General features: G+C 39.6%; 1 protein-coding gene across 2 annotated transcripts; it reads left to right on the forward strand.

The window, feature by feature from the left end:
• The first annotated feature begins 1,963 nt into the window (after positions 1-1,963).
• On the forward strand, positions 1,964-13,899 carry prkaa1 (protein kinase, AMP-activated, alpha 1 catalytic subunit). 2 transcript variants are annotated; one of them, XM_010787254.1, is made up of 9 exons: positions 1,964-2,190; positions 4,653-4,794; positions 8,439-8,532; positions 8,854-8,998; positions 9,248-9,335; positions 9,455-9,679; positions 9,809-10,328; positions 10,463-10,589; positions 11,875-13,899. In XM_010787254.1, the coding sequence occupies exons 1-9, from the start codon at positions 2,094-2,096 to the stop codon at positions 12,156-12,158; spliced, it is 1,722 nt and encodes a 573-aa protein (XP_010785556.1). In that variant the 5' UTR covers positions 1,964-2,093; the 3' UTR covers positions 12,159-13,899. The 2 variants fall into 2 exon arrangements, with proteins under 2 accessions (XP_010785556.1, XP_010785557.1); XM_010787255.1 differs by lacking the exon at positions 1,964-2,190 and adding an exon at positions 4,520-4,555.
• Positions 13,900-16,496: the final 2,597 nt, after the last annotated feature.

The raw sequence follows: 16,496 nt of genomic DNA on the forward strand, positions 1-16,496 counted from the left end.
ATTACGTGTGCCAGGTGTGATCCATGTTGGGGGATGGGCACATAAGAGTGGGAAATGTATCAAATTGTTCTGTGTGTGTGTGTGTGTGTGTGTGTGTGTGTGTGTGTGTGTGTGTGTGTGTGTGTGTGTCATGGATGTATAATAGGTGTGTGTGTGTCAGGTGTGATTCACATGGGGGGATGGGCACATAAGGGGGGAAACACATCTAGTGTATGTGTGTGTGCAAGGGTGTAACTTTGGTTTGAGAAGTGGGGGGAACACAAAACAGAGGGTCATCCGCAGTGAAAAATGTTCTCAATTTAATTCCATTTCCTGCCTTTCTACAAATATATAAGGGACTATAGTGTTAACAAATCCAAGAAAAGTGTGTAGTGTATATAATGAGTGTGCACACTTATCTAGTATCCTATCCATGTGAACCTGTTTTATTTGTGATGACCTCACATCCTCTAGGGGGGTCCGAGGGCATGCACCCCGGGAAGATTTTTTTCTTAAAATTGAATTTAAATGCATCTATCTGGTGCACTTTGAGGGCAACACTAAGAGATGTATGGATAAAGCTCTCTGAACACTCATATGAAACAGAACTGTATATATTTCAATAAACAAAAAAAAAATTTTTTTTCTAAATATATTAGGGACTATGGTGTTAACAAATCCAAGAAAAATGTGTATATAATGAGTTTGCACACTTATCTAGTATCNACTCATATGAAACAGAACTGTATATATTTCAATAAACAAAAAACCATTAGAATATGCTCACAACCAATAACAAATATTTGATAAACTCCTCTCTCCTATCTTTATCTTACCTATCTGCATTCTTTCTTTTTATTTATGCATATTTGACTAATCACTCCCCTTTCAAACTGTGTTTTTTATTTTTGTACTGACCTATAGTACACATTGATTTCTTAACTTATTTTATATACAACTAATATTACATAGATGGACATATTTGTTTACATAGATGACCAAACCATTTGAGACCCACTGAGATAACTTAGACTAAAGTTTACAATCTAATCACTCAGAGTCCTTTACTTCCCTGAGCTGACGTTATCTCTCTCAGTCCGACAGGAGAGGACTCTCCCTCTCATTATTGTTGAAACAGCTTCTAATCTCCGTTAGCTCCGAGCTAGCCCCATATGCTAACAACAACCCCCGTAACTCTCTCAGTCTCTCTATCTCTGTCTCTCTCTCTCTCTCTCTCTCTCTCTGTCTCTCTCTTTCTCTCTTTCTCTCTCAGTCTCTCAAAGTCCGACAGGAAAGAGCTCATCCTCTCCTTATTGTTGAAACAGACTAATCTTCGTTAGCTCTGAGCTAGCACCAAATGCTAACAACAACCCCGTAAATCTCTGTGTCTCTCTCTCTCTCTCTCTCTCTCTCACAAGATGCGCTCATGCCACACACACACAGACGCTCCTCCGTGACGATGATCGCTTGCGTAAAAAAAAAATGTCCCCCTGTCCCCATTGGAAATGACGCCCATGTGTGTGTGTGTGTGTGTGTGTGTGTGTGTGTGTGTGTGTGTGTGTGTGTGTGTGTGTGCGTGCGTGCGTGTGTGTGTGTGTGTGACAAAGTTGACTAAATCATCAACATTTCAATGAAAGTGGTGATCAGCCATTGTTTATGTTAAAATGTCTAATGTGAAGGATATCATAAAGCCAATGCAATCGAATGTAAAACAAAAAAGTTGATGAAAGTAGTAAATCGGTCAGATTTGACCCGAACACAACAGGAGGGTTAAATTAGAATGTTGATGGTATTACGTTTGTACTTAAACTTTAGAGTACTTCTGGTAGCCTACTTTAAGTATATTTTGATGCTTAGTTATGCGTTAGTACTTTTACTTGACTTAAAATATAAAACCATACAATTGTTAATATAGGCGTTTCAAATTGTTCAAGTTAGAACTTGAAGGCACCATACTACGCCGCATACGCTGCTGACGAATCGTGCAGCAGCCGCGGCGCCGCCTCCCTCCGTGTGGAGCGCAGCCGCCGCTTGAGTAGAGAGACGCACACAGCGGAGTCCGGCCCATCTCTGCTCGCAGCTAGCTAACCCCGCAGCAAGGCCACTGCGGGAAGATGGCGACGGAAAAACAGAAAAATGAAGGAAGAGTTAAAATTGGACATTACATTCTCGGAGACACACTCGGAGTGGGGACGTTTGGAAAGGTTAAAGGTATGTCTGGCGGTCCTGACGTCTGTGCGCCCTGCCAACTGAAAGATGGTGGCTGTTAGCTATTAGCAGCTAATGTTAGCATGCTAGGAAAAGGCTAACTTGTCGCAACGCCAGAAACTAGCTAGCACACTTGTTGTCATCTTAGTTAGCTTAACTTGTGTGTGACAAACGTGGCAATTTATGGGGGCTTTAGCTGCAGTTGAAAGCATACAGCCACACAATGCAAGTTGTATGACATAAGTATTTTATTTAAAAACATAATCAGTCAGCGGTGGTTGCGATGCGAGCTAGCCGGAGAGCCACAAGTCGCTTGTCAAGACCAAGACACCGGGAAGTAAACCCCCCTGACTGCTGTTAGTTAATTTGGCTGAGTGCCTATACATGAGTACCATTTAGCTATGCTGATACATGTCATAATATGTTAAAGTTATGCAGTTCTGCAGTCAGTGCTGTAACTAAGTACATGTTCTAAAGTACTGTACTTAACTATCATTTTGGGGTACTTTTACTTTACTTGAGTATTTTTGCTACTTTGTACTTCTCCCCACTACAATTCAGAGTTACATGGTATACTTTTACTCCACTACATGTATTTAATACATTTAGTTACTTTGCAGATTTGTATTAATAATGTGAAATATAATCAACACATATGGGTTGTGACGTTGTGACCGGGGACACATTTTCATGTATAAAAGACGTACAAAAGTGCATTTTGCATGATAGGTCCCCTTTAAATAAGACTTTAGTTCCACCTGGAGTAAATTCACAAGCTACCCTGCAGTATACAAAGTCATTAAAACTAGCTGCACCTTTACCAGCTTTGATCACACTTTAATGCATCAATAATTATACTCGTAACATTTGATATATGTTATTATGTAATAGACGAATCTGCATAATTAGTACTTGTACTTTTAGTGATTTAAGTTGGGATATTTAAATCCTCTGGAGCAGAGAGAGGAGCTGTGGATTATTGTTATTGATTAATGCCTCAGTGTTTCTTAGGGTCAAAAACACTAAACTCACAACTTAAAATGAAAGTGTTTAGTTTATTTAATAAAAGAGCACATGTTCAATGTGAAAAGTGATAATAGATATAGATTAGTTGCAATTTGGTGCTATATATATAAAGGGGGGGCGCGGGGCTCCGTTGGCGGGGCGCAGAGCCCCTCCAAGACAATGGTAGGGGAAACACTGCTATTTACCTCTGAATTGTAGTGAGGTAGAAGTACGAAGTACCCAGACATTGAAATACTCAACTAATGTACTAGGGTATCGAAATTGTACTTAAGTAAAGTAGTACATCTACTTGGTTACTTTACACCACTGCTTATGAGTTATATTTGCCATTCTAATTAAAGACAGATTAATAGGTTTAATAGGTTTTCTTTGGTTGGGGAGGGTGCAGTGCAAACCCTGCGACTTGTACGCCCAATGTTGTCACTCCAGAGGGCGGTACGGTTAGTCAATACATAGCTTTGCTTGTATCAACACTTATTGGTCTTGCATATCAATTGGACTTATTCAAATGTTCCATCTTAGAAGTGCCCCTGTAATGGACTGATGTGATAGATAAAAGGCTCTTCTAAAAAAAAACACTTCTGCAGGCTGCTTTCTGCTTCATCATGCAGTGCATTGCGTCTCCTAGGAACAATTGATTAAGCCATAATATACCCAAATGAAGTAAACCAGCCAGGCACTGACACAACAACCACAAGCTTTTTCGTTTTACAGTCAGTTAAATCTCAGTGAGTCATCTCTGCACTAAGCGTCTTGTTGTTGTTAGAAAGAAGACCACAGTCTTAGGTCTTTGATTATGGTTTGCTTACTGGAGACATTGTTAATAGTTTGCTTCCAGCACAACTGGTAAATCATTAACAGCTGTAAACTAACTCCCACTTCTTCGCACAATCCCTTCAGATGTTATTTGTTTTTTCTTTATTTGTCTGTTGGATTGTTATTTTAAGATGTTTTAATAGTTCTTGGTCTTTAGAGATTTGCGTCGAACTTAAATATATTACCTATTACTCTATATGAATTAGGTAATGCAATCACAAAAAAAAAGAATAACTTGGACTTGGAAGTTCCCCTCATCTTAACAGAGCATTTAAGTGACTTTTAGCTCATGGTTTTCATTTTCAGGCCCAGGGCTTCATTTTGGTTAATTGTCTAATTCTCTCAGCCTCACCCCCAGATGCAACAGGCTGCTGCTCTGTGTATTCTGTGTACAAAAAAAAAGCAACAGTTTGCAAAAACAATTATCATATCAACTTTATATAAGGCTATGATATATAATATGTCAATGTTGTTTTCACAGCTTGTGTCTGCCACACCCAAGTGGTAAAATTACAAGTTACTGCAGGTCTATAACAATGCTCCTTAAATTCTTAAATACTTTTATACGTCCTGGATTGTAATTGCATTTACTCATGTATGTTCATTTTGTTTTTATCCTGCAGTGGGTCAACATGAGCTGACCAAGCACCAAGTGGCGGTGAAGATCTTGAACAGGCAGAAGATTCGCAGTTTGGACGTGGTGGGAAAGATCCGCAGGGAGATCCAGAACCTCAAGCTTTTCAGGCATCCTCACATAATTAAACTGTAAGTCCTAGATTACACCCTGCTCGCTGCTCCATAATCCCCCTGCCGGTAAATTAAAGCCACCCACTGAGCTATTTTCAGGCGTTACCCTGTTAAGCCCGGAGCCCCCGCCCCCGGGGGCTAAAAACAACAATATTCACGAAACTGTGTCTCAGAGCTTCTTAACCTGTTGAGCCTCACGGACCCGTGGGCGGGGGCAAAAACGCAACATCTGCAAGAAACAGCGTCTGAGGGCTTCTTAACATTTAACAAACTATGTATGTGTCATACCCACCTAACGGGAAGAAACTCAATCTTGATACAGGGTACTTATTATATGTTATAATTTGGATTCCTAAAGCTTTTAGTCTACTATCTCATCATTCAAGGGTGGTTTTCATTATAAGTAATGTATTTTTTTTGGACGGACACTATCATTTACATTTTTTTACTGTGTTCAATCTGAATTTACTTTAAAATAAAAAAAATCAATATTGATCCTGAATTTCTACATCCAACTCACTGGTTTATCATTGCTTTGAGAAAAAAGATTATTAATTTACCCCTTTTTAGAAGAGAAGATATAGTCATTTGTTCTGGGCATGTCATTTTCGAGCCCGAAACCTGGAAAACAGGCTCAGGGCTTAACAGGTTAACATTTAACAACCTATTAACGGGAAGAAACTCGGCTACCTGACGATATGAACCATTTTTACCGAAACAAAACACAACTCTAACGCCGAGCGTCTGAATTAGCACTAAGCGAAAGAGTGCTAATGCACTTAGCCCATAACTCACGGTAGAAATATGTTATACTTCATCGGATCTGCTCAAACTAGATATCTATGAAAGCTGAGATTCCACAGATTCCAATGGTATAAGTATCATCACTGTGCGACCAAAACTCGCGAAGGCAAGCAAATACAACACACAACTTCACTTTAAGGGGCCAAAACGGCAAATACGTCTTACCTTTGCTGTTTTCTGATCCAAAGTTGTGTTCAATGGCATTAAAATGCATATAAACGCTGCTGAAGGTTAATCCAATGTCTCTGTGTCACTTAGAAATGATTACTGATAATCCATCGTCATATTTATGACAATAAGCCTAGTTTTCATATGGAGTGTATGAGAGCTGTAACCCAGCTTCCGGTTTTGGGTATGCTGGCTGGTTATCACTCTCATTCACCAATGGTAATGTTTAGATGGATTTAGGATCTTCCCCTCGATTCTATTGGCTCTAACGGTTCAAAAGAGGTGTCAATCACCAAAATTGACCGATGGGTGCCAGAGATATGGCAAATACACCCAAATGTTTTTTTTCTAAAAAGGTCATATTTCAGTTGTTATGCATCAATCTTGATACAGGTTACTTTTTATATGTTATAGTTTGGATTCCTAAAGCTTTTAGTCTACCATCCCATCATTCAAGGGTGGTTTTCATTATATGTAATGTTTTTTTTTTTTGGACGGAAACTATCATTTACATTTTTTTTTAATATGTTCAATCTGAATTTACTTTAAAATAAAAACATCTATATTTATTCTGACTTTTCTACATCCAACTCGCAGTTGTAGCATTGCTTTGAGAAAAAGGATTCTTAATTTACCCCTTTTTAGAAGTGAAGATATAGTCATTTGTTCTGGGCATGTCATTTTCAAGCCTGAGACCTGAAAAACAGGCTCAGGGCTAAACAGGTTAATGGAGTGTTTTAGAAAACATCCCTATCTGTCTGACCCAGTCTACTCACCCTTCAGTCCTAGGCTCAGTCTGCATTATTGCATCCTCCCTGTTGACCTTTCATTTTAATATAAAAATTGCTTTACCATTGTTTTTCCTCGAACTTGCTGAGAGATCAACTACACTCAAATGTAATATTCACTGAGGGTGCATTCACTATGTATTTACAGAACCCATAGGTCTGTATTGAGCATTGTAATACAGCAGGAAATGATAATAAACTCCAACGCAGGTGTATATCTTTTATCTGATTGTTTTAAAAAAGCTAAGGCACTGCTGACAACATCTACATGTGTTGATGCAGATTGATACATGATGTTCATGTTTCTTTCCAGGCCACCTCACTGACTGCATGGTTTTGAATGAGTCATTGTTTAACCTCACATGCCCAAACTGACTGTGTGACAGTATTTAGCGGCCGGCTCATTACACTGTTAGTCAAGCATGTATTGTAAGCACATCAAGCCTGCAGTAAACACTGTTCATTTGGAAACAGGAAGATGCTCTGTTGAGGTTACACTGCTGCTGAAAGAGACACTAATCAGTACTTCATACGAGGTATTTGAATGTCCAAACAAGCAGCAGAGGACCGAGGCCAAAGCTACAGAGTTGTCAAAACGACCATGAGGTGTGTCGTATTGCCTGAAATACCATCTCCATGTCCTGCATGCACAAGAATGTCAACGCCATTGAGAGGAAGGGGAGATCACATCTTTGACAAACACTCGGGCAGAGGGCATGGCTTTGCCTGTCTAGAGTGAATAATGTCATGTGAGGACAAGTGAAGCAATACAACACATTACAGCTTCATTTGGTTCACAGGATGTGTGTAGTGATTGTGAATGATTAGATGAGCAGTTAGTCAACATCTGTCACATCTGCTAAGTTGCATTTCTTGTTGGCTGTGCCACAATCTTTATTGTCTTTACCTTTGCACGGACAATGTAATGATTGGAGATTACAAACGAGACAGACACTCTTATACTCAAATATCTAACACTGTCACCTTGTCATGACTTTGATTTAAGTCGTTTTAAAACATCACTATTCAGAGCTACAGGGATTACAGAAGTTTCAGCTTTTAGCTTACTCTGCTGCTTGATGTTGACTATGAAAATCACAGGCCTCTTAGTTGTAGTGTAAATAGAGAAAGGTATGATGGGTGCCATTGTTGATTCTCAGTTGCAAGAATTTCTAGCTAATCCCTGCACTGAAAGGATTGGTTGCTGTCCAATAACACATTCTTCAGTCACTTGATCAAGTTTGAACTAATGCTGCTGCAATACAAGTTATCTGAAATACTCTAGAGGGTTGATGCTGTACTTCATACCTTGCAGCCTAGATCAAACCACAGATGTGCTGAGTCATGGATGATTTAAATAGTGGTATATGTAGTAAACATATATGGATGTTTGTGTTCTTTTGGTTTCACGCCAGACGTGATAGACATATCAATACGCCCATTCGTCTGCCATGAATTCTCCGGACAATAACACTGACTGTGTAGAAGGTAGTTGGCAGGGTTAACTCTTTTGAATGTATTTGAATTCTTATTTATAGCTCTACAGGGTAATTACTGGATGCTTTCTGTATTGCAGTACATGTGTAAAAGGGCCTTTGGGGTGCTTTCACTCCTGATGTTTGTTTCATGGGGCCCAGTGAAGACAAGCATGAGATGGTGCAATGAAACGGGTTCATTTATTATGTCATACAGTGTCTTCATTTAAAAGAAGAGTTTCATTAAAGCAAGGCATACATTACCAAGATATTGTATTTTAGCCAAACTGCTGCATTGTGGTTTTACCTTAAATAAACACAAATTGACAAATGGGCCTAGATATACTTAGTGTTCATTTTGTTAGCAGTGTTAAATATGTCATTGTTTATGTCCCACAAGATTGTCATTTTGTGTTTCTGTCTGCAGGTATCAGGTTATCAGCACCCCGACTGATATCTTCATGGTGATGGAGTATGTCTCAGGGGGAGAGCTATTCGACTACATCTGCAAAAATGGAAAGGTAATACACCGTGATACTGGAAAAAGTCTTAAAGTCTGTTTTATGGATGTACCACATTTTCTGTCAGTCTTTCCATTTTCTCATATATAGCAGATGTTGTATATGTTATAATCAGTGAGGGTACCAGATCGTAAAAGTGCATTATGTACTTTTCAATATTATTGCCAGCTTTTGGTACAGATACATCAACCTGTGAACCAAAAACCAACGGGGGCGGGAAAAGAGATCGAAGCCCGACAGGAAGTGCTGCTTAGTCAGCTGTGATGTGCCAACTGAGTCACAGAGAAGATCACGCCTAATGGATCATTTCTGCTTTGACAGTTGGAGGAAAAGGAGAGCCGTCGGCTGTTTCAGCAGATTATTTCAGCGGTAGACTACTGCCACAGACACATGGTGGTGCACCGGGACCTGAAGCCTGAAAATGTGCTGCTTGATGCACATATGAATGCCAAGATTGCAGACTTCGGTAAGTGAGTCTCATCCTAAACTCAGGTCTTCACAGGTGATTACGTTAATGTTCAATTTAGGACACACGAGTACAGGACTTTGTTCACTAACTCAAAATGAAATGCACAATAAAAAGGCTAGGGAGCAATGTTTTAATGAGCTGGTCCCCGTTTTGATCTGTATCATATGTAGAGATAAAGCAATCTAATATGACTTAATGCTATAAGGCTGATCCTGACCTTATTATAACAGTGTACACTCTGTGCAGGACTATCAAACATGATGTCAGATGGGGAATTCCTGCGAACGAGCTGTGGTTCTCCAAACTATGCTGCTCCTGAGGTCATCTCAGGAAGGTAATGTTTTCGATATGTCATTGGAAGGTGATATTGACTCAGGACTCAAACACTCTCCTACTATGTTGCTAAGAAGTTCCTTTCATGATCAAAAGATTGTTTATTTTTCTCGTGCTCAGGTTATATGCCGGTCCAGAGGTGGATATCTGGAGCAGTGGGGTCATTCTTTATGCCTTGTTGTGTGGGACACTTCCCTTTGATGACGACCACGTGCCAACACTCTTTAAGAAGATCTGCGACGGAATCTTTTTTACCCCGCAGTATCTAAACCCTTCTGTAATAAGCCTCCTCAAACACATGCTGCAGGTGGACCCCATGAAAAGAGCCACCATCAGAGAGATCCGGTAAGCCCGACGTGATTTACTACAAATCAAACTATTTCTTAAACCACCTGATCTATATTAGTGCTAGTTTCAGTGTAGCATTCACAGTATGTGCTGTGTTTAATACAACGAATATTGTGTCCTTCACAGAGATGATGATTGGTTCAAACAGGGCTTACCAAAGTACTTGTTCCCTGAGGACCCCTCCTACAGCAACAACATGATTGACGACGAAGCCCTGAAGGAGGTCTGTGAGAAGTTTGAGTGCACAGAGGAGGAGGTCCTCACCTGCATATACAGCCGCAACCATCAGGACCCCTTGGCCGTCGCCTACCACCTCATCATTGACAATCGTCGCATCATGAGTGAAGCCAAGGACTTCTACCTGGCGTCCAGCCCTCCGGACTCTTTTCTAGACGACCAGCTCCTGACCTCAACTGGTGCCACTGTGTCCGGCATTGTCAAGCCCCACCCCGAGCGAGTACCCTTCCTCTTGGCGGAGACTCCCCCCAGGCCTCGCCACACTCTGGACGAATTGAACCCCCAGAAGTCCAAGCACCAGGGAGTAAGAAGAGCCAAGTGGCACCTGGGCATCCGCAGTCAGAGTCGACCCAACGACATCATGTCTGAAGTCTGCCGGGCCATGAAACAGCTGGATTATGAGTGGAAGGTAAGAAAGAGGACAAAATAAAGTGCTTTAATTGTGTCTTCACATTATTGTAAATAACTATTTGTCATATGAGACTTCCTTTTTAAAAAGATTCATACAATCATTGTTTTATTCACCCTTCGTAACTCTTGCAGGTTGTGAATCCGTATTATCTACGTGTGAAAAGGAAGAATCCCATTACTGGGATGCAAACCAAGATGAGCCTTCAACTCTACCAGGTGGACAGTAGAACCTACCTCCTCGATTTCCGTAGCATAGACGGTAAGTTACTAAACTATTTTCTCTGTTACTTTTCCTAAGATGTGAAGCTTTCTGTGTTTCATATTAAAGACAAACTACATAGCTTTGGAACTAAGAAAAAGTGGCTTTTTGTCTAAAAAGACAGTTCACCCAGAATCACAACACATTTTCCTCTACTTTTAGTTTTTAACATGTATTTTTGTGTTGTTTTAAGAACTGCAAAGATACAACTCCCTGTATCTAGGTAATGTTTACCTGGTTTCTGTCCTGTGGTATGCTGTGTCAGTGTAAACTTGATCAATGATTTACTATGGGGTTGAGGGCTTTAGTCCAGTAGTTTAGGTGTGTGCCGCGGTGCCTCAAAGGCAGAGATAAGAGTGTTGTTATGAGCAGTATCATCGTGGCACAGGCATGCTCTGTAAAGGGCATGAGACTACATTTTGGCCCCAAGCTTCAGCCAAGTCAGCCAAGGAGTTAATGTTTAGCTGTAACTGATGGCTTTATGGAATTGAAGGCTGATTAGTTTCAACATTAGAATTAAAACTTATGAAGCGCCTTAGTAACCGATTTGTTTCAGCGCATGCCACATTACTGCAACATGAATTCCAGCCGGGTCATAACCCTTCTCTCCCCCATGTCTCGAAAATGATAGAGGCCCTATTGTGCTTTTCCCTTTCCTGTAGTGTGTTATTGGTTGTTGTGCATGTAAATGGTCTGCAGAGGCTAAAATCCCTGGAGTTTTGCTCCCCCCCCCCCCACCCACACACCCCCCCTGCCTGAAATGCCTCCATTGGACTCCTTGGTTTACTTCTGTGACATCATTATGTAACACTTGTGCATCTGTTGGGATCCAACACATAGTAGGTGATAGGCTAAGGGGCTGAATGTCTCAAAGCGGTTGACGAATCACAACAGAGCTTGCCAGCTAACCAATCAGAGCAGACTGGGCTCTGGTTTTAGACAGAGGGTGAAAAGAGGGCACAGGCAGTATGAGAGAAATAAAGAGCTTTTTGAACATTAAAGCAAGGAGACATGTCACAGTAGAGACACTACACGATATTGATATACACCTGAAAATGAAGGTAAAAATAGCATTACAACTATTTATACCTAATGTTTCTTTCTAAAGCAGGAAAGATATTCAATACATTAATATATTAAATGTGTAATATTTTAATACCTCTATTTTTTTAATATGTGACAAGGCCTGTGTGCTGTGGGTATAGATCTTCATATGGAATTAAATCCCCAAAAAAATGTTGTGTGTGGATTTAGTATAAAACATGTTTTGTCTTTTGTTATTCAGATGATATGGTGGAGACCAAATCTGGATCTGCTACCCCTCTCCGATCTGGGTCTGTGGGCAACTGCCGCAGCACTCTAAAGAACGATGTAGAGGGGGCAGAAACTCCAACCACGTCTATCCCTGTGCCCCTCGCCAAGGCCGCAGAAAGCTCCTTAGCCTCATCGTTGACTTCATCCATCGACTCAACGGGAGGGGCGGACACCGCGATCGTCCCTCGACCCGGAAGCCACACCATCGAGTTCTTTGAGATGTGCGCAAATCTTATTAAACTACTTGCACGATAGCTTGCAAAACAATCGCTAGCCTTTTTTCCTCTCCGAGTGTCTTTATAGCAATAAGCATGCAACCGATTCATGGCTCAATTCATCCGGGCTGAGGATGAAGTGATTGTTCCATGGCACTGACGCAAGTTAGTGTTCCCTAAACTGAAGGGATGTATACTGAGCTGGCAGGGAATGTAAGGGGGTTATATGGAAAAGTGAAAGACGAGCTACTCTAAAGCTAGGACAGAACAACATTAAGGAGGGGGTTTTACAGTTTCCTGATCAATTTAAAAAGCAAATGTCCACATCCCAACTATACATATATACGCAGTTGATTACACTGAATTGTCTGTACTGTAGCCAGGGAGCACTGCTTTCCAGTACAGGGAACAAGATCAAGTTTTGGCCTGCAGAGAAGGAAGCCACACGTTGGGGGTGGGTGATTTTAGGTGGCAGTCGTAAAGGATGCAGGAGGCACTTTTGCACAAGTTTCTTTAATTTCCTGCTGCTCTTGTTTTCCTCTCGGTGGGGATCAGAGAGGTGGTGCAGATGTATGGGGGCTCTGCACTGGCTATAACAAGGGCTGTCATGCCCATCACATTCATTGGACTCTGAAGAAGTACAATGACCCCTTTATTTCTGTCTTGTGTCAGGGACTAAAGAATGCTTCATCAGATTTATGATTGGTCTTTGGAGTTGTCAGAGACTAAATTGTCATGGTTTTGTCCTTGTTGTAAAAAATTGAATTTGTCTGTCCCCTACAGTTTTATATATAAAGACGTGAATATATTTATCAGTGGACGGAGTATTGCTTCTATTGGACATGGATTTTTCGTTTTCTTTATTGCATCAAGATCCATTGCTGGATGGTATATATTTTCCTTTTTTACTGTCTGGTTTTTAAATCAATATCACAGCTCTGTTTCCTTCAATCACAACTATTCTGATACTTGATTGTCTTTCCATATAAATATAGCCTGCTTTTACCATTTAAGGGGTGTTTTGCCATGACAGTCAAAATCTAGAAATATATCATTTTCAGTGTCTCATTAAAACGGCAAGTTGATTTTTGACTTTTTTTTGTTGTATTTTTTGTTTTGTTTTTTTCTTTAGATTCATTATTAGGATTGTTAAGAATGATTACTGAGTGAAATGCCTTTTGCCTACATCCAATTTGTAGATGCCAATCCATTACAAGTGTAGAGGCCTTGGGGCTCAATTTGAAAATGATAAGTAGCAATTACATGCAGCGCATGGCGATGTCTTATTGGCAGACGAACAGTCATTTTTGCCCACATTCCCTTGGAAAAAAGGTTTACATATGAAACAGATTTGTGAGCTTGGATTTGTGAAGCCCTTCCTGGTCGATTGCATTTCGGATAGAAGAAAAAAATATCACACAAGCATTTAGATCATAAATATGTGTGGGGGTGAATTATATTTGATACAAAAAATGTCATACTACTCTTAAGCTCACAAAGTTTAAGATACATATTTAATCACAAGTATGATGCATCTCCCTTCATTTCCTATCCACTGTCTTAAAGTTTGCTGTGGTTTCTGTTGTTTGGCTGCCTTATTATTGTCAGTACTGTTAATCGGTTTTATGTCAGTAAAAGTTGGAATCCAGTGCTGGTCAGAATTATTGGCACTTTTTGCAATTTTAATGGTTGGAATCGACTACATATTTTGACAGTTTTCATTCACAATAACTTCATTAGAAATTCACAGATTATTTTAAGTGTTTGTATCACAAAAAAAAGCAAATAATGCACTATAAAACATAACAGAAACATCTGATTGTTGTTGCCATATTACTTCAGTCCTCAGTTCCTGCTACCATCTTTTAACTATGGTAGCGGGGAGAATAGAAAACCAGTAAACTGGTTTCTAATAATATCTTGATTTTTGTCTTAATTCAGCTAAACCAGGTTTTAAAGAACTTTGCATGTTCAAATCTTAATATCAGACACGTTTTAAATAAAAGAAACGTTACATTATATCTGAGTTAAGAATTGTAAGCAATTGCTCTGTTTTCAGTGTTTACCCCTCCAAAGCTTTAAAACCCTTACAATCTCATTTGTATAAACAATTTTACATTCAAGACGTATAATGTAACACAAATTGCCAAGAGTGACAGTAATTGTGATGATCTTGTTTCTCCTGCTGTCCAGTGGGGCAGGTTTGGACTGAAATATTTAGTTGATATTTGACCTTTTATGTCTCAGTTTTAAGACTTTCTGATAAACAGTGATCATGGTAAATAAACCCATTATGTTCTTGGGAAGTAAAACTAAACATTTTAGTTTTATAGGGCAGTTGCAAGTTTTGACTACAAGACTTTTCATGAGTTTTGTAGGAAAGATGAATGTGTGAAAGTGTGACCTTTTTCGACAGTGTATGGAGTTGTGTCCCAGTAGACTGTTATCAGATGAATTCTGTCAGTCTAATTGTTTGGACTGCTTCAAATAAATATTATTTTTGTTTGGTGTGTAAAGGGACCCTACCAGATTGACCTGTGTAAATCTGAATGGACAGTGTTGAAATCATTTGTATACACAACTGCCTAATAAACTGCTAAATTGCAAACAAATGTGTCTAGTGTTTTGCAATTAACTTTTTACACTAGAATGTTACACCACAGTCATTAAATAAACCGTTTTCTCAGTGAATGGAATGTTAATTACTCAGACTGCAAACAGGGAATGTCTTCTTGTCAGGGGAAGACCTTAGTAATCTGAAATCCCACCGGTTTAGGTTCCAGCTATATTAAGTGCAGTACAGTACATATAGGAACACAATTTTTCCAGAAGTATAAACAAATGAATATAATATTTACAAATATATGCAAAAACAGGTATTGAAGAAGATACAAGACAAGATACAAACATGCAATACAATAAATAAATAAAAATGCAATGCAATACAGGTTACAAATTACAGGTGGGGGAAAAAACAGTATTAACAAATGTGATCATCTGCAATAAACAACAGTATGGACAGTGGCATACTGTGATAGAAAGCAATGATGAATTAAGATTAAATAAACTCTTTTATGGCTAAAAAAATTGTTCTGAGTCATCCATGTGTTGCCATCTAGTGGGAAAACGGAGAGTCAGTCCGGCCAGATCTAAATAACATTTCAGTAACTGCATTTCCTTAAATCGTAAAAACAACTAAATGTTATAGTATATCAAAGTATTTTTAGGTCAGCAGAACTTACTTCGTATTTATAATTCAATTGTTTTTCCGTTACTGGCATGCTAGTAGAGTAGTAGGCCACATAAAAAATACGGTTTGTGTTTCTTTAAGAGACGATGTAAACATTCAAACAACTTCCGGGTCACCAAATATGGCCAGAGGTTAGCTTCCTTTAGCTTGTCAATTTTAGCCCACGGAAAGCTGTAGACGTTTGTGCGTAATTACTGTTTTTAAAAAAGAAATTCAAATGTGATATATCATGTCAAAACAAGATAATTGTGTGAGCAAATGTACTTAGACATAAAAATGTGTGGCGAATGTTAGCTAGATTATTATAGCTAACGTTAGCTAGCCTTCTTGTGACTGTCATGGTGGTCTTTAGTTTTATAAAGTCGCTTTTTTAGTATTTGTTTGTAATATTGGTTAGTTATGTAACTGTCCTTAAATAGGATATACATATAACTGTAGCAGCTAGATTGCCGGGTAAGATACATAGGATATGTCATGGTAAAAGTATGCTAACATCAACAGCTAGTTGGTTTTACGATATTTCAAAATAAAAGTTTGGACTTTCCTGTACATATTTGATACTGTTCATATGAGATAATAGTATATCTGGGCATATTGTTAGTAAACCCACTGTCGTTTCCCTGCAGCATGGCTTCATTTGGTTGGAAGAGGAAAGTTGGTGAGAAGGTTTCAAAGACAGCTGTGCAGCAGTTTGTGGCTGAAGCAGAGAAGCCAGAAGATGCTGGACCCAGGAGAGAAGATGAGGTGGACTGGCTGCACGCCATCAAAAGACGGAAGGAGATCCTGCTGGAGGACTGTGCAGCCAAGAGCAAGAGGCTGAAGGAGGAGGGGGCCGAGCTGGCTGGGCACGGCAGGTGAGCCATGCTGAGGGTTAAAGCTCCTCTGTGTGCACATCACAGTCAGTGACAGCTTTAAACAGGGGTGGAAGAAGTACTCAGACATTTTACTTAATTAAAAGAAGAAGTACCAGAGTGTAGGAATACTCTGTTACAAGTAAAAGTCATGCAATCAAAATGTTACTCAAGTAAAAGTAAAAACGAATTGGCATCAAAATATACTTGTACCAAAAGTAAAATAACTGGTTATTCAGATCGGCCCACTGCAGCTAGTTTGAATGACTTTGTATAC

The sequence above is a fragment of the Notothenia coriiceps genome, unplaced genomic scaffold, assembly GCF_000735185.1.
Source record: "Notothenia coriiceps isolate Sejong01 unplaced genomic scaffold, NC01 NC01_scaffold00030214, whole genome shotgun sequence".
NCBI lineage: Eukaryota > Metazoa > Chordata > Actinopteri > Perciformes > Nototheniidae > Notothenia > Notothenia coriiceps.